We start from the raw sequence: 19825 nt of genomic DNA on the forward strand, positions 1-19825 counted from the left end.
GGTGGCCATGCGAGGGTGACAAGGTGGACTGGACCCTAGAGAACAAGTCAACAAGTCTAATTTAGGAGAGAAGTTTGGGGAAGTCCCATAATTTGCTCTCCCTTTCCCAATAATGTTCACCTTTGCCACCTCTCCCATCCTCAACGTTATTTTCCGTGAATGTCCACATGTGCAAATGTCTCAACTACTACAACCATGTCACGAGGCAAAAGAAAAAGAAAAACCTATGATATTGACAAAACTTCAACACAGATTTTATTGAGGGCATATTCCATGCAGGGGAGATTCCTTGCCAAGGATACAAATATTAAAAAGACATGGACCTCATCTCTAAAGTCCTAAGAATAAGGAAGGAAAGGACCCTAACTGTTGGTAACAAGGGCTGGGAGTCAGGAATAGATTTGCAAGTGCAGGAAAACGTGGGGCTAATTCCCGCCAAGCAAAAATTTCTTCACTTGTGAAGAAGGGACGGCTCACTGCAGGAAGTGGCTCATGGAGGTTTCTGGGACTTCATTTTACTCTAAGATACTTTTGATATTTAAGCCCCAGAATCAGGTCAGAACAACAAATTCTGCTAAATTACACTTTCCTCGTCTTGACAACTGATCACTGAGCAGAAAGAAAAGACAAAAGCTGCACACAGAGACTTGCAAGTCCATCATCTGAGCTGGGTTCAGGGACGTCCTGGTCCTGGGCTGGCTGGGAGGCCAGTGCACTGAGGTCTCCAGTGTGATTTCCTGGGAGGAACAGATTGGAAATGCTCTGCAGCAGGTGGAGGTGAGGACTCCAGGGGAAACGGCGTGGTGAGGAGGAGGGCTGAGGACGGACAGAAAGGTGGGGACATAGTTGGGAAAGAGCAGGAAGGTGGTTCCAGACTTACCAGCGCTTCCAGAGCCAGAACGCAAGACCTGCCAGAAGCACCAGGGGCACGACCACCGCCAGGAAGACCAAGCCCACGGGGCGGTGCTGCTCTGTGGGTTTGGTGCACAGAGGGTGTTATTTCCCATCCACCCCGGGTTGACCTGCACCTTCCTGGTCCCTTTTGCTCCCGTCACCCTCTGTCTCACCAACCACCCTTCCTCTTTCTCTTTTCCCATCCCTGTTCAGTGATGGACTTCACCCAACCCTTTACTTCCTCCCACATCCATAGGACCCTCACCCTCAGCTCTCCATTTCTTGGGTTCTTACATTTCTGTCCTTTATGGTCTGGAGTCCCCAGAATCCCAAATGTTTCATCTCACTCTCCTGCTCTGCTTCAGGACCACCCACCCCTTTTCCCAGCTGGACCCCTACCCTTTCTCACCCCAGTAGAGGACCATGTCCTGGCCTCCTAGACTGCTGTGTCTCACTCGGCAAGACAGGCCAGCTGCCTCTCTGGCTTCCACATCCAAGGACGTCTGAAGATACCATGTCCCATCAGCATGGGGCAAGATGTCACCTCGCCGGGTTCCCTGGTGCTCCTCCTCACCCCGCATCCACGTCACCCATACTGGCTTTGGGTAGAAACCAGAGACGTGGCACACAAGGAGCAGACGACCAGGACTGGGACTGGGGCCAGTGGACAGCCAGGCTTCTGGCCTCACTGCAGAGACAGGACAGGAATTCTCACACTGAGAAGGTAGATTTTCACATCACTTTAGATACACACATCTTTCCACCTCTAGAAACCTATCACCATCATCACCTCTCTCCCTTGCCCCCTTCTCCCCTGAATTTGAGGAAATGGTGCAAATGTATGAGTGCAGAGTGAGAATTCTTGGAAAGAGGAAGCAGGACTGACCTTGTCGCTGAATTTCTTCCTTTCCTGCATCAAGAAGACCCAAGAGGTAACGGGGGCAGGCGTCATTAATACTTGCTTTTATTCGTAAGTTGACCACATGGTACTGATTGAATAGTTTGGAGACCTGCTGAGCCCTCCTTCCTCCCTTTGGAAATGGCCACCATGACGTGTTCTGGAAGCTCACGAGATCTGATCCTTCATATGCAATCTGCATGAACCCTACTGACCGTTCCCCAACATGTAGCCCACAGCCTTTTGCCACCTGTACCTGAAAGGGATCTGAAAAGGGAGGCTCTTGGTTACAAGAAGGGGGAGGGAAAGAGATGAAATGAAGTGAGTAGAAGCCAACGATGGGTGAATCAGAGGGAGAAGTTGAGCGTATTGGAGGGAATGGAACAAAGTTTGGTTTGAGTGGAAGTTCAGACAGATGGGAAGTGGTGGTCACCGGAGACAGAGGTAGAGGTAAATTACTGGATATAGAACAAATGTTTTAGGGGAACAGGAAGGATGTGGGCAGAGAACAGGGGAGAGCTCCGTGGGAGACCTGGGATAAAATCATCTAGGGTGAAGGGAGAGCACTGGGTATAGGGAACACGTAGACAAAGTTTGCTGACGGGATTGAATGGGGAGAAAAGCACATTTCAAGGATCTGTCACACAGTGAAGGAGAGGGATGTGCCTGGCTAGAGGCCAGGGAATGGGGTAATCACAGGAGAAGCTACTGGAGAAACTCGAGCACAGCCTGAGGTCAATGAGACAAGGGGAAGTAGCAGAGAACATGCAGCTTTTCAAGATCAGTCCTAGTTTCTGCCCCCTGAACACACGGTTTGATTCCATTTTATGATGGGAATATGAGGTTCAGAAGCCAGTGGAGGCTCTTCCCTGGAGGAAAAAGAAACTCAAGACACATACACCGGCCACCTCTATCCCACCTGCCCTGAGGGAACTGAACTCACATTCAAGCTGCCATTCACTGACATGGTCCTGAAAGATCAGAGGAAATCTGATGGAGAATGTATAAAATGACTTTTCTTGTTCCATTAGCTCCTCATTGCTGAAGTTGCTCCTGGACCAGGGCCGCAGAAAACTGAAAGCGCCCGTCTTGCTGTCCCAGCCATGAGTCTGCAGTTCATCCAGCCAAACTGAGCCCAGATTTTGTGTCCAGGAATGGTTGTAAAAGGATGTTGTCAAGATGGTTCGAAAGGAGACTGGCTCCTGGAAATCTGTGCCACAGGAACAGATAGACTGAGGAAGAGAATGGCATTGGGAAGGACAGAGAATGCAGAATTGAGGTGCCAGGGAGGCCACCAAAATCTGGAGGACAGGGAGCCATAGTTCTCTCTGGAGACATGTGCTGCCCAGGAGTCCCGAGCTTCATACCCTTCATTTAGAAGGGCAGAGGGACCTGGGGTCAGAGACGCTCAAGAAGGAACCAGGCTGACATCCCTCTCTCCCCAGGTGTGTGGTGGGGAACCTACACCACAAGTGCACACACAGGTATGTGCACAAACCCACTGACACACCCACACACTCAGATTTATACATGTATGCACACACATAGATAAATATGCAAACAGACATACATACATATATGCGGACACAGAGACTCACACACAGGGACCTATACGCACACACTTACACACACATGCAGACACACAAGCGCACACATGCACACGTGTGTACACACTTGCACAAAACGCACAGACTTGCACACGTGTGCACGTATGACACACATGCGCGCGCGCACACACACACACACACACAGACACACACTCCCACCGGGAGTCCTCACCGTCGTCAGTGTCACCACCTGGGACAAGAACCGTGAGCAACACCAGTTGCAACAACAGCATCTTATGTGCAGATGTTCTTTCTTTCTCTCCGAGAGTGGGTCTTTGGCGTCTGTTCTCACAAACCTCCCCACACACAGCCCCTCTCTTCTGACTTCCTTCTCAACACACACGTCTGCCCTGAGTCTCTGCGACAATGCAGATGGGCTCCGCCCTCAACCCTGGACACCTACTCAGATTCTCACTTCCCCTCCGGGTCTGACCCTCCTCTCGGCTTCCAGCTTCTCCCTGTCACCAGCCTCCATCCTGCTCCCTGAGGCCCTAATTCAAGTGCTGGGGAGCAAGTCTTGCATGGCATGCAAAAGGGACCCTACCTCTCGTGCCTTTTCTCCTCATCCAGACAGTAACCCATGAAAACACATGGCTCCCCAGCACCCAGCCCTGGAGCCTGCAGTCACCCTGTCCCTCGTGCCCTTGAGTCACTCCCCATGGACTTCCTTCCCTGTGTCACCCCCGCCCCAGCCCATCCACATCTCTGACGTGTCACTGCGTGTGTTAAAAAACAAAACCAACCAGGTTAATTTGAAGATCGAATTGGTTGTTGAGTGAGTCATTAGTCAGGCAGCATCTCATCTGGAAGAAAGAGGGAGGCTCCCAGAAGTTGTACAAATGGGAGGTTTTTGTCAGAAGGAATTTAGCAAAAGAAGAGAGAGCAATGGCTGAGGGAATGTCGCCTTCCCTTAATTGTGAAGATGAACTATACATTTTGGTGTGCGGACTTTTAGCGTGCAGACTCTAGACTAAAACAAATCTGCTGGAAACAATATTTACTCAAGTGGTGACCCTTGCTGGTGTTTGCCCTCTCACAATCTGGACTCAGTGTTTCTACCCGGATCTCAACATCCAACGGGGCCTGGCAAGTGGTAGGTGCCCAACGATTATCTCTGAATGATTGAATAATTCACTTCAGGCATCAAATCATTCTTAAGATTATGGACTTCTTCGACATAAAGATCTTTGAAGAATCAAAAAGTGGTGGCTGTAATCTGACCTGATGAAATGAGAATCTTGCCCATTTTCTTTTGGATGCAAGCATATGCTAATAACCATGAAGTTCACACAGAGGGTCCTACGGCAAATCTACAATGAGAAATCATGGGAATTTATAGTGTGTGGACTTAATAGAGTGTTCTGGAATCATGTATCCAGATTCCCTTCCTACTGTTCCTGCTAGAATGTTCCATGCTTGTCTTATCATGAGTTGGCCGTGCTGGACACGCTGACCTTCTACCTCCTTGGTGTTCTTAAGTGTTTAAAGGCTCTTAAGTATTTGTTTGTGCTTTATATCTTCCAGATAATGTGTTTGGGCTATTGGTCTTGTTATTTTTTGGTTGACCGGTAAGCAGAAATAACCTCAGGCTAATGAGAGATAGACAATATTTTTTGGAATGTTCAGATTGGAATGCAGAAAGAAGAGCTCACTCCCCCACTTAAGATTTTGAAAGGCTGGATAATCAAAATGGCTTCTCCTGAGTCCATCAGAGCAGAAGGATCAGAGCAACTTGTTAACGTAAATACCAGAGAAATACAGACTCATCAAAAAAATAGGGCATGCAAACCCTTGCTTACCTGGGACAGATGCCAGAGGTTCTATAAGCCAGAAGGAATAATTCAGCTACAATTGCTAACAATTGACTGAAAGCAAGCAGAGTCCTGGGAGGTCCTGAGAGTCACAGACTCAGGAAATTCACTATATCTCCAGGATTTTGCCCACCAACCTCCCAGGGGTTCCAGATGGAATGGAGACCAGGATATGGACCAGAGAGCTGCTTTCTGGTGGTACAAGCCTGAGGTCTGACAGCAGCTCCCTCCTGAAAAAGGCTGGAAGACTACTATTCTCCACACAGAAAGGAGCCTTCACTGGGTGTGGGAAGGGCAGGGAGCCCCACTACCTCAGGGCACAGTGAGCCACTCTGCACGTGGGGGGAGGGGCAGTGGGGGAAGGGACAGGAACACACCTTGTCCCAGACTAAGAGGCTCCATCTTCTGAGGCAAAGGGGGAACTCTCGGAAGGCCCAGTCCCCAAACTGAAACACAAAGCACCTGGCTGAGGATGGGACTGGACCAGAGCAGAGGTAGCGTCCCCCTCTCTGTCCCAAGCAGACCAGCCATCAGGGAACCAAGGGCAGCTCCTGCTGGTGGGGGGACAAGACGATGAAGATACATAGCCTCGAGCCACATCCTATTTGAAACAGAAAATCTCAGACCCAAAAGAATGTCATAAACCGAGTTCCCACCCTGGGACTTCATACCCAATTGAACAAATTTCACAACCCCAGAAATGTAGTCTTACCCAGGCAGGCAGGAAAGTTTTCTTTCCATAGAGCAATGGGTCTGTCTCCTGCGTCCTCTCCAGCCCCCGATGATAAGACACGCACATTGTTCTTCCCCCAAGAAAGCAGGTCTGACTCCTGGAAGGCTTCTCATTTGCTGCTAATTCCCTGGCCCCACCCTCCCCCTATAAAAACCTTCATTTGTACAACCTCTCTGAGTGCCCACCTCTGTGCCAGATGGGGTGATGTGCGATTCATGGATCATTTAATAAAGCAATTATTGGTCAAGTTTATAAGGTGAAATTTTCTTATTTTAAGAGTTCTGAAGTTTACCTCTGGATGATTAAATATAGACATCAAAAAATAAATAAAATAAAAGCTTGGAGGACAATATTATTCATTATATCTTAAATATCTGGGCACAAGCTGCTTCTCATATGTTTTGAAACCAGTCTCAGAGAATATATTTACCATACAAACAGGAAAAGCTGAGGAAGTCATGAAGAAAGGAAGGAAGGAAGGAAGGAAGGAAGGAAGGAAGGGAGGAACAGAGGGAGGGAATGAGGGTGGGAGGGGGGAAAGAAGGGAGGGAGGGAGGGAGGGAGGAAGGGAGGAAGAAAAGGAGGGAGGGAGGACAGGAGGAAGGAAGGGAGGGAGGGAGGAAGCAAGGGAGGAAGGGAGGAAGGTGAAAGAGCGGACCTACGCAGGTCAACTCCATCTTGTTCTGTGTCCTCCACCTTGAGTGACTATGTCCCCGACATGGCCCCCTTTCCGGGAAAATCGCAGAAACCTCAGACCACGCCTCCTCCCCTTGAGTAACCTCCTGCTCACCTGTTCAAACTTCCTGATCAAAACATGCCCGGCAACCTGCATATCGGGACTCCGACCCTTCCCCAGCCAATCGGCTGAGGCCATGACCCTTCCCCAGCCAATCGGCTGAGGCCACGACCCTTCCCCAGACAATCGGCTAAGGCCACAACCACTACCTCACCAACTGCCCCTAGACCCCTATAAAACCTTTGTGCTTTTGAAACTCGCTGGTTCTCTACGGCATCTCACCGCTGCGTCGGTGCAGGTAGGGGATTGAGCTCAAGCTAGCTCGAAGAAAGGCTCTTTGCTTTTGCATCGGACTCGGCTCCATGGTGGTCTTTGGGGATCGCGAATTCTGGGCATAACATTTGGGGGCTCGTCTGGGATCCCCAAGACCCCCGAGGAACCCCCCACCCGGAGAGCCTGACTGGCCACGGTTAGTGTATGTTCGTTCCGTCTTTTCTGTGTGAGCTCATTTCTGAAATTCTGGTAGTGTCTGGCATGGTCTAAGTGGACGCACTGGAGGACCACGGGCCAGGAGTTTCAGAAGACGTTCCAATCCTCCCTTCTGGAGGGACGTGGATTGCCCTCAAAGGTCTGAGACGAGGCGGGTCGCTCCCGCCAGTCAGCACGAGACCATCGTCTAGCTTTCAGTTTTGCTTCCACAGAGTTGGAAGACTGTCTGTAGGGGCCCTCTGTTTGTTTCTGTGTTTCTCTGTTTTGTTCTGTGGACTTACTGGATGGACGTTATGGGACAGACTCAGACTGCTCCTCTAAGTATTATTATTGATCACTTTAAGGATGTGAGAGGAAGAGCTAACAACCTCAGTGTGGAAGTCCGAAAGGGTCGGTGGCAGGTTTTTTGTTCTAGTGAGTGGCCAGCTTTCAATGTTGGATGGCCATCAGAGGGAACCTTCGAGACCTCCCTACCATCCACCGAGTCAGGGGTATCATCTCTCTGCCCAAGACTGGCCATCCTGATCAGCTCCCTTACATTATCACTTGGCGGGACCATGTAAAAGACCCACCCTCTTGGCTTAAGCCCTTCCTAGCCCCGCTCCCTCCGGAGCCAAAACCCATTCTTGCCTTGCAGGGGACAGAGAAGAAGGAGAACAAGAAAAGTCTTACCCAACCTTTAATACCCCTCTATCCTGTCCGACGGGGAGGAGGACTGAAGGCGAATTAATTTTTCCTCCCCCATATAACCCCCCTAGGATGCTGGAAGAACACCATCCTCCCCCTCCGGGGGAGGCAGACGCTGTTCTGAGAGCGGGAGGTGGAAATGCTCCAGTGGGAAGCCCGCCCTTTACCAGACAAAGGGCTCAGAGGGAGCAATCCGCCTCCGCCGCTGACTCCACTATTCTGCCCCTGCAAGCCACCGGACCCCCAGACGCGGAGGGGAATCAGCCCCATCACTATTGGCCTTTCGCCACTAGTGACCTCTACAATTGGAAAGCTCAGAATCCTAAGTTTTCCGAGAAACCGGCAGGGCTTATTGATCTATTAGACTCTGTTCTTTTTACCCATCAGCCCACGTGGGACGATTGCCAGCAGCCTTTGCAGGTCCTGTTCACGACTGAAGAAAGAGAAAGAATCCTCAATGAGGCCCGAAAACTAGTTCCGAGTGCAGACAGGAATCCCACCACCAACCAGGCTCAGATAGATGCCTCCTTCCCCTTAACTTGGCCCCAGTGGGATTTCAACACAGCAGAAGGTAAGGATCAAAAAATACCCCATGTCTCAGGAGGCCCAGAAGGGGATCCAGCCACACAACCAGAGACTACAAAGCCTAGGGATACTAGTTCCTTGCCAGTCTGCCTGAACACCCCCCTACTGCCGGTCAAAAAGCCTCACACAAATGACTACCGACCGGTACAAGACCTCCGGGAAGTAAATAAGAGGGTCACGGACTTACACCCAACTGTTCCCAACCCATATACTCTCTTGAGCCCCTTGGCGCCCTCCAGGGTCTGGTATACTGTACTAGATTTAAAGGACACTTTCTTCAGTCTGCCACTGGCACCCCAGAGCCAACCCTTGTTCACCTTTGAGTGGCATGATCTGGAGGAGGGCTACAGCGGGCAACTCACCTGGACACGGCTGCCTCAGGGATTCAAAAATTCACCCACCATCTTCAACGAGGCACTACACGAGGACCTGGGTGAGTACAGAAGGGAGTACCCTGGCCTCACCCTCTTACAGTATGTAGATGACATCCTGATTGCTGCCGACACGGCCAAAGACTGTGAGTGAGGGACCCAGGACCTGCTGGCTACCCTGGGGGCCTTCGGGTACCAGGCATCCCCTAAGAAGGCTCAGATATGCAGGGAGAGGGTAAGTTACCTGGGATATATCCTGGAGGGCGGACAGTGGCGGTTATCAGATGCCAGAAAAGAAACTGTCCTAAAGATCCCTACTCCCACCTCCCGAAGAGAAGTAAGAGAATTCCTAGGATCGTCCGGCTACTGCCGCCTCTGGGTTCCAGGTTTTGCTGAGATAACCAGGCCCCTATATGAAGCTACCAAAGAGGGGGAAACATTTAAATGGGCTGAAAAAGAAGAAACTGCCTTTAATCGGTTAAAAAAGCTCTCCTAAGTGCCCCAGCCCTGGGCCTGCCAGACATTACGAAGCCCTTCCACCTCTTTGTAGACAAACATAAGGGAATAGCAAAAGGGGTTCTAACTCAAGCCTTAGGCCCCTGGAACCGCCCAGTGGTTTACCTGTCCAAGAAGATAGACCCAGTGGCTGCCAGCTGGCCGCCATGCCTAAGAATTATTGCGGCGACAGCACTCCTAGTCAAGGATGTAGACAAACTGACCCTAGGACAGGAGATCTGGATCACTACCCCACACGCCATTGAAGGGGTCCTGAAACAGCTTCCTGATAGATGGATGAGCAACACACGTATGACTCATTACCAGAGCCTCCTACTCAACCTTCCGTGGGTGTGGTTCCACCCCAGTGCAGCCCTCAATCCTGCAACCCTGCTGTCCGATCCTGACCTAGGTGCTCCACTACATGACTGTGCGGGAATCCTGGAACAAGTACATGGATTCTGGACGGACCTGACCGACTGGCCCCTCCCTGATGCCCAGGCTACTTGGTTCACTGATGGTAGCAGCTTTGTACGAGCCGGACACAGGTATGCGGGTGCAGCGGTGGTCACCAAAACGGACACCATATGGGTGGAGGCTCTACCCTCTGGAATGTCAGCCCAGCGAGCAGAGCTCATAGCCCTCACCAAGGCGCTGACGCTGGGAGCTGGAAAACGGCTTAACATCTACACAGACAGCCGTTATGCGTTTGCCACAGCTCATATTCATGGGGCAATTTATCAGGAGAAGGGTTACTGACAGCAGAAGGACAGACTATAAAAAATAAACAGGAGATACTTGACCTGCTTACGGCCTTATGGCTTCCTGCCAAGCTAGCCATTATCCACTGCCAAGGGCACTAGAAAACTGATAACCCGGTAGCTAGAGGTAATCAAAAGGCTGACCAGGCAGCCAAGGCAGTAGCCCTTACTTTAGTCCCCACCATGACCATACAACTACCAGACCCGGGAGACCCAGTTTTACCAGACCAGCCCAAATACTCCCAGGAGGAGCTACAGCAGATCAAGAAACTCCCCATGGCCCAGGAGATAAAGGGATGGTCGTATACACCTAACAAGGAGCTCGTGCTGCCAGACCAGCTCGGAGTCTCAGTATTAGAGCACATGCATCAGTCTACTCACATGGGGGCCCAAAAATTAAAAGACTTAATCCGACATGCCAGAATCAAGATGCACCAACAGGACACCAAAATAGAGCAAGTTGTATCTGCCTGCAAGACCTGCCAACTCACCAACGCGAAAGCCACATCAAATAAAGGAACCAGGCTCAGAGGCACCAGACCGGGAGCCCAATGGGAAGTCGACTTCACTGAAGTCAAACCAGGAAAGTATGGTTATAAATATCTTTTAGTATTTACAGACACCTTCTCTGGCTGGGTGGAGGCATACCCAACCAAGCATGAAACGGCTCAGACGGTGGCTAAGAAGCTACTGGAAGACATTTTACCCAGGTATGGTTTTCCTGCCATGATAGGATCGGACAATGGACCAGCTTTATCTCGCAGGTAACACAGGCAGTAGCCAAGGCGGTGGGGGCAAACTGGAAATTACCTTGTGCTTATAGGCCCCAGAGCTCAGGACAGGTAGAAAGAATGAATAGAACCCTAAAAGAAACCCTTACCAAATTAACCATGGAGACTGGCGGGGACTGGGTGACCCTCCTACCGTACACCCTTTACCGGGTTAGAAACATTCCTTACACTCTGGGTTTTACTCCCTATGAGATCATGTTTGGCAGGCCACCCCCTATTATTCCCAACCTTCTTGTTGAGTTTAAAGATCAAGAACTTTTTCTTTCCTTGAGAGGGCTCCAGAGGGCGCACGAGGACATTTGGTCATGCCTCCGTGCCATCTATGAGGCTGGCCCAACCCTGACACCTCTTCAGTACAGGCCGGGAGACTGGGTCTACGTCAAGAGGCACCACCAAGAGACCCTCGAGCCGCCCTGGAAGGGACCCTACATCATGGTGCTGACAACCCCCACTGCTCTCAAAGTAGACGGCATCGCCACCTGGGTCCATCACACCCACGTTCGGCCAGCGGACCCCTCCTTGATCCAGAAGGACTTCGTCACGCGATGGGCTGTCAATTGGGACCAACACAACCCGCTCAAGCTCAAGCTACAACGCATTCAACCCACCTAATTTGGTAACTCTGTTAGCTCTGTTTGGCACTGCTCATGCTGCCGAGAGTCCCCATGCCCCCCAAAACATCACCTGGCAGATCATAGACACCAGCTCAGGGACAATACTTAATCAGACTTCCCAGAGCCACCCCAGGGACACTTGGTTCCCAGAACTTTGTGTAGATCTCCAAACTCTGTTCCCCTTGTCACCATACGCCCCCAGATTCCATGCACAGAACCTTTATTTCTATGTCTGCCCCGGCCACTCTCGCTCGAGCACATGCAGGGATGTGGCTGACTATTTTTGCGCCCCCTGGTCATGTGTCTCGATGGGCCACATCTGGTGGACCCCACCACGCACCAGAGATCTCATCGTGGTAAAGCGGCCCAGTGGCCCCCAACCACCATATGTCTGGGGGCGCGGTAATCCCATAGTTATATCCTTTAGAAGCCAAGGTAAAAAAAAACAACAGGATGGGAGAGTGGAAAAACATGGGGACTCAGGATATAAGACCGGGTTAGGTCGGGAGCCAAAGACAAGGGAGCATTATTTACCCTCTGAATGCAAGCGACTCCCCTTACCCAGCAGTCCACCACGAGGGTAGGACCCAACCAAGTACTAGTTCCCCAACCTGCCCCCACCTGGACGGCCACTCCCAGAAACACCCAGGCCCCAGCCACACGGCCCTCCACATCCCCTGTCCCTACTAGAGAGTCACCTGCATCTCCTGACCCGGGTCACAACTTACTATCTGGTGCAGACCTCCTGTGGAGCACGGTTGTCAGAGCATACCAGGTACTAAACACTTCTAGGCCCGACCTGACCAAGGCCTGTTGGCTCTGTCTAGATGTCCGGCCCCCATATTACGAAGGTATTGCCATTAAAGGCAATTATACAACAGCCTCCAACTCTAGCTCCTGCAGATGGCAGCAGGCTACTGCAACACTAACCCTCCAGGCGGTAACAGGGCAGGGCACTTGCATAGGCCACGTGCCCCCCGGGCAGTCACATCTCTGTAATGAAACCCAAACAGTCCCCAGGGAGACAGTGTATCTACTCCCCCCAGAAAATGCATGGTGGGCCTGTTCCAATGCCCTTACTCCCTGTGTCCACTCCCAGGTCCTTAACTCCTCGAAAGAAAGCTTCTGCATACTCGTGCAGTTGATCCCCAAGTTAGTGTACCATTTGGGGGGAGAAATACTTAACAGGTTAGGCTCTGCTAACCCCCAAAGTAAAAGAGAGCCTATTACAACCTTAACTCTGGCTGTGCTCTTGGGATTGGGATTAGCGGGTGCAGGGACTGGAATATCCTCACTCATCATCCAGGACAAAAACTATGGAACCCTAAGGGCAGCCATGACTTAGACATAGAAAGAATTGAAAAATCAATTTCTCATTTACAGGAATCCCTTACTTCCTTATCAGAAGTAGTACTCCAAAACAGAAGGTTATTAAACTTATTATTCCTGCAGCAAGGAGGACTCTGTGCAGCCCTAGGGGAAGAATGTTGCTTCTATGTTGATCACTTGGGGAGTCGTAAAAGAATCTATGGCCCTCATAAGGGAAGGGCTGCAAAAACGGAAGTTAGAGAGAGAACAATCTCAGTCCTCATACGAGTCTTTGTTCAACTGGTCTCCCTGGTTAACTACCCTCATCTCGGCCCTTGCCAGACCCCTCGCCATCCTGCTCATACTAGCAACCCTTGAACCCTGTATAATCAACAGACTGGTCCGGTTTGTCAGGGACCGCGTGGAGTCCATCAAACTAATGGTCCTCCGTGCTAAGTGCGAGCCCCTAATAACAGAAGAGGACAAAATAGAAATGCAGCCAGTCCCATGACTGGGTCGGTAAGCTACATGATAAGGGGGAATGAAAGAGTGGACCTATGCTGGCAGACTCCATCTTGTTCTGTGTCCTCCACCTTGAGTGACTATGTCCCTGACATGGCCCCCTTTCCGGGAAACTCGCAGAAACCTCAGACCAGGCCTCCTTCCCTTAAGTAACCTCCCGCTCACCTGTTCAAATTTCCCGATCAAAACACACCCAGCAACCTGCATATTGGGACTCTGACCCTTCCCCAGCCAATTGGCTGAGGCCACAACCCTTCTCCAGCCAATCAGCTAAGGCCACAACCATTACCTCACCAACTGCCCCTAGACCCCTATAAAACCTTTGTGCTTTTGAAACTCACTGGCTCTCTCCAGCATCTCACCACTGCATCGGTGCAGGTAGGGGATTGAGCTCGAGCTAGCTCGAATAAAGGCTCTTTCCTTATGCATCGGACTCGGCTCACTGGTGGTCTTTGGGGATCGTGAATTCTGGGCATAACGGAAGGAAGAAAGGAAGGAAGGAAGGAAGGAAGGAAGGAAGGAAGGAAGGAAGGAAGGGAGGAAGGAAGGAAGGAAAGAAGGGAAAAAGGGAGAGAGGAAGGGAGGGAGGGAGGACAGGAGGAAGGGAGGAAGGGAGGAAGGGAGGAAGAGAGGGAGGAGGGTAGGAAGGAAAAAATGAACATATTGTATGTAAAGGAAATCCATGGAAAATTTTCTGCCCTTTGAGGATTTAACTGCCATTGTCACAACATTTCCTGCTTCATGGAGGCTGGTGCAGCTTGTCTGTCATCCGTAGGAAAACCATGGAGTGAATTTTTACCAGTCACTTACTCAGCAGCAGAACCAGCAATGGATTCCCGACCAGTGGTTTGTTAGAAACCCATGAGAACACCCAGGATGGGGCCTCACCCAGATGTCAGGATTACCAAGCAAAACAGGGTAAGAGTGTGACAGATGAGGACACATGAAGAAAAAGGCAAGCAGGCAAGAAAAGGAATATTTTCAAGAACTCAGGGAGAGGAAGAGAGAAGTGAGGAAAAACATTGCAAGAAAAAGAGACATTAGCCCAACCTCCCCATGGACCACATCCACATCCATCAGAGAGGAGTGTCCAGTCACAAAAGACAGAAATCCACCCTGTGGAGCTGAAGACATACTGGAAATATATCAGCTGACGGAACTGAGAAGCCCAGGGTTGTTGGGGCTCCAGTCCCTTCTGTGGGTCTGTGTGTCTGCCTTCAGTTTCCTGATGTTTTGGTTTCATGGTGGCTGCTCTTTCTGGCTTCAATGAAGTATGATCACAAATGAAAATTGGGGGGGAGGTGCCTGGGAGGCTCAGTTTGTTACGTGCCTGATCTCAGCTCAGGTCATGATCTCACCGTCCATGAGTTTGAGCCTTGTGTCCGACTCTGTACCGACAGCTCAGAGCCAGGAGTCTATCTCGGATTCCATCTCCCTCTCTCTCTGGTCCTCCCCACTCAAACTTTGTCTCTCTCTCTCTGTCTCTCTCTGTCTCTCTCTGTCTCTCAAAAATAAATAAAAAATATTTAAAAACGTTTTAAATGAAAATTGTACCTTTGTACAGCATGCGGCTTCCTGACCAGCCAGGGAGGAAAGCTGGGAGGCACGATGGGCCACGTGGACCCCCGCCGGCACTAACAGGAGCAGCAGAGACTACGACGTAACATGAACAAAGGTCCTCCTGATGAACGTCTTCCAACAACTTCTCAGAGACGACGGCCTGAAGAACTTCGGGAGCCCAGTGCACACGGGGCGTGTCGGGAGCTGGATACGAATGCCTCCGTGCGTAGCTGCAGAGCCTCCGGTGTGCCATGCAGCATTTTTTAAGAAAATGAAGAATTGGTCAAGAAAGCTTGCATTCAAGCAAACCATGAAAATCGATATTTTATGTAGCATTCCTCCCACATTTGAATACTTTTCATTGTTGAGCAATAAACTCTGTTCTCTCTAAAGAGCATAAAATGAAGTACACACTTGATGTGTGGTGTGTGTGCCCATGGTGACACGAGGCCCACAAGCACAGCAGGCAACACAGCCACCAGCTCTCCCATCTGGATGCTCTCCTTTCTCTTTCTTTTCTTTTCTTCTCATTCTTGCCATGAGAACGCTTCAGATCCACTCTCTTGGAAAAGTTCACGTGCGCAACTTCTCACCCTTCTTGCATGAAGGTGTCACCCTCAGCCTTGCTTCCCTGTTGCTGAAAAATGCGTTGTAGTTGTTTCAGGCTTCATATCCCCACCTTATTATCCAGGACAAGAGACACCATCTCTTTCCCTGCCGTTGACCACAAGAGTCATAATGCCTGTGACCTGAGCCACCTGGAGCAGGCGTCTAGCCCTGAACCCTCACTCTGACCAAGGACAAGTAGCTTCTGTCTTGGCCTGAACTTGATGTAACCTGCCCATCCGTCATCCTGTCACATTGTCAAGGATACTTTCTCCTGAGAGACTCAAGGTGATCGGAGCCCAGGGCTACACCTGGGGGTGGAGTCAACCAACCAAACACCGCATGGTGGCCATGCGAGGGTGACAAGGTGGACTGGACCCTAGAGAACAAGTCAACAAGTCTAATTTAGGAGAGAAGTTTGGGGAAGTCCCATAATTTGCTCTCCCTTTCCCAATAATGTTCACCTTTGCCACCTCTCCCATCCTCAACGTTATTTTCCGTGAATGTCCACATGTGCAAATGTCTCAACTACTACAACCATGTCACGAGGCAAAAGAAAAAGAAAAACCTATGATATTGACAAAACTTCAACACAGATTTTATTGAGGGCATATTCCATGCAGGGGAGATTCCTTGCCAAGGATACAAATATTAAAAAGACATGGACCTCATCTCTAAAGTCCTAAGAATAAGGAAGGAAAGGACCCTAACTGTTGGTAACAAGGGCTGGGAGTCAGGAATAGATTTGCAAGTGCAGGAAAACGTGGGGCTAATTCCCGCCAAGCAAAAATTTCTTCACTTGTGAAGAAGGGACGGCTCACTGCAGGAAGTGGCTCATGGAGGTTTCTGGGACTTCATTTTACTCTAAGATACTTTTGATATTTAAGCCCCAGAATCAGGTCAGAACAACAAATTCTGCTAAATTACACTTTCCTCGTCTTGACAACTGATCACTGAGCAGAAAGAAAAGACAAAAGCTGCACACAGAGACTTGCAAGTCCATCATCTGAGCTGGGTTCAGGGACATCCTGGTCCTGGGCTGGCTGGGAGGCCAGTGCACTGAGGTCTCCAGTGTGATTTCCTGGGAGGAACAGATTGGAAATGCTCTGCAGCAGGTGGAGGTGAGGACTCCAGGGGAAACGGCGTGGTGAGGAGGAGGGCTGAGGACAGACAGAAAGGTGGGGACATAGTTGGGAAAGAGCAGGAAGGTGGTTCCAGACTTACCAGCACTTCCAGAGCCAGAACGCAAGACCTGCCAGAAGCACCAGGGGCACGACCACCGCCAGGAAGACCAAGCCCACGGGGCGGTGCTGCTCTGTGGGTTTGGTGCACAGAGGGTGTTATTTCCCATCCACCCCGGGTTGACCTGCACCTTCCTGGTCCCTTTTGCTCCCGTCACCCTCTGTCTCACCAACCACCCTTCCTCTTTCTCTTTTCCCATCCCTGTTCAGTGATGGACTTCACCCAACCCTTTACTTCCTCCCACATCCATAGGACCCTCACCCTCAGCTCTCCATTTCTTGGGTTCTTACATTTCTGTCCTTTATGGTCTGGAGTCCCCAGAATCCCAAATGTTTCATCTCACTCTCCTGCTCTGCTTCAGGACCACCCACCCCTTTTCCCAGCTGGACCCCTACCCTTTCTCACCCCAGTAGAGGACCATGTCCTGGCCTCCTAGACTGCTGTGTCTCACTCGGCAAGACAGGCCAGCTGCCTCTCTGGCTTCCACATCCAAGGACGTCTGAAGATACCATGTCCCATCAGCATGGGGCAAGATGTCACCTTGCCGGGTTCCCTGGTGCTCCTCCTCACCCCGCATCCACGTCACCCATACTGGCTTTGGGTAGAAACCAGAGACGTGGCACACAAGGAGCAGACGACCAGGACTGGGACTGGGGCCAGTGGACAGCCAGGCTTCTGGCCTCACTGCAGAGACAGGACAGGAATTCTCACACTGAGAAGGTAGATTTTCACATCACTTTAGATACACACATCTTTCCACCTCTAGAAACCTATCACCATCATCACCTCTCTCCCTTGCCCCCTTCTCCCCTGAATTTGAGGAAATGGTGCAAATGTATGAGTGCAGAGTGAGAATTCTTGGAAAGAGGAAGCAGGACTGACCTTGTCGCTGAATTTCTTCCTTTCCTGCATCAAGAAGACCCAAGAGGTAACGGGGGCAGACATCACTAACACATGCTTGTAGCTGTAAGTTGTCCACATGGTACTGATTGAATAGTTTGGAGACCTGCTGAGCCCTCCTTCCTCCCTTTGGAGATGGCCACCATGACGTGTTCTGGAAGCTCACGAGATCTGATCCTTCATATGCAATCTGCATGAACCCTACTGACCGTTCCCCAACATGTAGCCCACAGCCTTTTGCCACCTGTACCTGAAAGGGATCTGAAAAGGGAGGCTCTTGGTTACAAGAAGGGGGAGGGAAAGAGATGAAATGAAGTGAGTAGAAGCCAACGATGGGTGAATCAGAGGGAGAAGTTGAGCGTATTGGAGGGAATGGAACAAAGTTTGGTTTGAGTGGAAGTTCAGACAGATGGGAAGTGGTGGTCACCGGAGACAGAGGTAGAGGTAAATTACTGGATATAGAACAAATGTTTTAGGGGAACAGGAAGGATGTGGGCAGAGAACAGGGGAGAGCTCCGTGGGAGAGCTGGGATAAAATCATCTAGGGTGAAGGGAGAGCACTGGGTATAGGGAACACGTAGACAAAGTTTGCTGACGGGATTGAATGGGGAGAAAAGCACATTTCAAGGATCTGTCACACAGTGAAGGAGAGGGATGTGCCTGGCTAGAGGCCAGGGAATGGGGTAATCACAGGAGAAGCTACTGGAGAAACTCGAGCACAGCCTGAGGTCAATGAGACAAGGGGAAGTAGCAGAGAACATGCAGCTTTTCAAGATCAGTCCTAGTTTCTGCCCCCTGAACACACGGTTTGATTCCATTTTATGATGGGAATATGAGGTTCAGAAGCCAGTGGAGGCTCTTCCCTGGAGGAAAAAGAAACTCAAGACACATACACCGGCCACCTCTATCCCACCTGCCCTGAGGGAACTGAACTCACATTCAAGCTGCCATTCACTGACATGGTCCTGAAAGATCAGAGGAAATCTGATGGAGAATGTATAAAATGACTTTTCTTGTTCCATTAGCTCCTCATTGCTGAAGTTGCTCCTGGACCAGGGCCGCAGAAAACTGAAAGCGCCCGTCTTGCTGTCCCAGCCATGAGTCTGCAGTTCATCCAGCCAAACTGAGCCCAGATTTTGTGTCCAGGAATGGTTGTAAAAGGATGTTGTCAAGATGGTTCGAAAGGAGACTGGCTCCTGGAAATCTGTGCCACAGGAACAGATAGACTGAGGAAGAGAATGGCATTGGGAAGGACAGAGAATGCAGAATTGAGGTGCCAGGGAGGCCACCAAAATCTGGAGGACAGGGAGCCATAGTTCTCTCTGGAGACATGTGCTGCCCAGGAGTCCCGAGCTTCATACCCTTCATTTAGAAGGGCAGAGGGACCTGGGGTCAGAGACGCTCAAGAAGGAACCAGGCTGACATCCCTCTCTCCCCAGGTGTGTGGTGGGGAACCTACACCACAAGTGCACACACAGGTATGTGCACAAACCCACTGACACACCCACACACTCAGATTTATACATGTATGCACACACATAGATAAATATGCAAACAGACATACATACATATATGCGGACACAGAGACTCACACACAGGGACCTATACGCACACACTTACACACACATGCAGACACACAAGCACACACATGCACACGTGTGTACACACTTGCACAAAACGCACAGACTTGCACACGTGTGCACGTATGACACACATGCGCGCGCGCACACACACACACACACAGACACACACTCCCACCGGGAGTCCTCACCGTCATCAGTGTCACCACCTGGGACAAGAACCGTGAGCAACACCAGTTGCAACAACAGCATCTTATGTGCAGATGTTCTTTCTTTCTCTCCGAGAGTGGGTCTTTGGCGTCTGTTCTCACAAACCTCCCCACACGCAGCCCCTCTCTTCTGACTTCCTTCTCAACACACACGCCTGTCCTGAGTCTCCGCGACAATGCAAATGGGCTCCGCCCTCAACCCTGGACACCTACTCAGACTCTCACTTCCCCTCCGGGTCTGACCCTCCTCTCGGCTTCCAGCTTCTCCCTGTCACCAGCCTCCGTCGTGCTCCCTGAGGCCCTAATTCAAGTGCTGGGGAGCAAGTCTTGCATGGCATGCAAAAGGGACCCTACCTCTCGTGCCTTTTCTCCTCATCCAGACGGTAACCCATGAAGACACATGGCTCCCCAGCACCCAGCCCTGGA

The 19825-nt window shown here is 50.7% G+C and overlaps 2 protein-coding genes across 3 annotated transcripts; both read right to left on the reverse strand.

Annotated features, from left to right (window-relative positions):
- Window positions 1-230: 230 nt before the first annotated feature.
- On the reverse strand, window positions 231-4044 carry LOC145713356 (T-cell surface glycoprotein CD1a-like). 2 transcript variants are annotated; one of them, XM_081791943.1, is made up of 6 exons: window positions 3572-4036; window positions 2736-3002; window positions 1781-2059; window positions 1304-1582; window positions 881-971; window positions 231-737 (listed from the first exon to the last, which is right to left on the reverse strand). In XM_081791943.1, exons 1-6 carry the CDS (start codon window positions 3630-3632, stop codon window positions 674-676), a joined length of 1041 nt encoding a protein of 346 aa, XP_081648069.1. In that variant the 5' UTR covers window positions 3633-4036; the 3' UTR covers window positions 231-673. The 2 variants fall into 2 exon arrangements, with proteins under 2 accessions (XP_081648069.1, XP_081648070.1); XM_081791944.1 differs by lacking the exon at window positions 2736-3002 and having other exon boundaries at window positions 3572-4044.
- Window positions 4045-16042: 11998 nt separating this feature from the next.
- Window positions 16043-19547, reverse strand: LOC144614887 (T-cell surface glycoprotein CD1a-like). Its single transcript, XM_078440930.2, has 6 exons — window positions 19382-19547; window positions 18548-18814; window positions 17593-17871; window positions 17116-17394; window positions 16693-16783; window positions 16043-16549 (listed from the first exon to the last, which is right to left on the reverse strand). Exons 1-6 carry the CDS (start codon window positions 19440-19442, stop codon window positions 16486-16488), a joined length of 1041 nt encoding a protein of 346 aa, XP_078297056.1. The 5' UTR covers window positions 19443-19547; the 3' UTR covers window positions 16043-16485.
- Window positions 19548-19825: the final 278 nt, after the last annotated feature.

This window comes from Panthera onca, chromosome F1 (genome assembly GCF_046562875.1).
Source record: "Panthera onca isolate mPanOnc1 chromosome F1, mPanOnc1 haplotype 2, whole genome shotgun sequence".
NCBI classification, from domain to species: Eukaryota; Metazoa; Chordata; class Mammalia; order Carnivora; family Felidae; genus Panthera; species Panthera onca.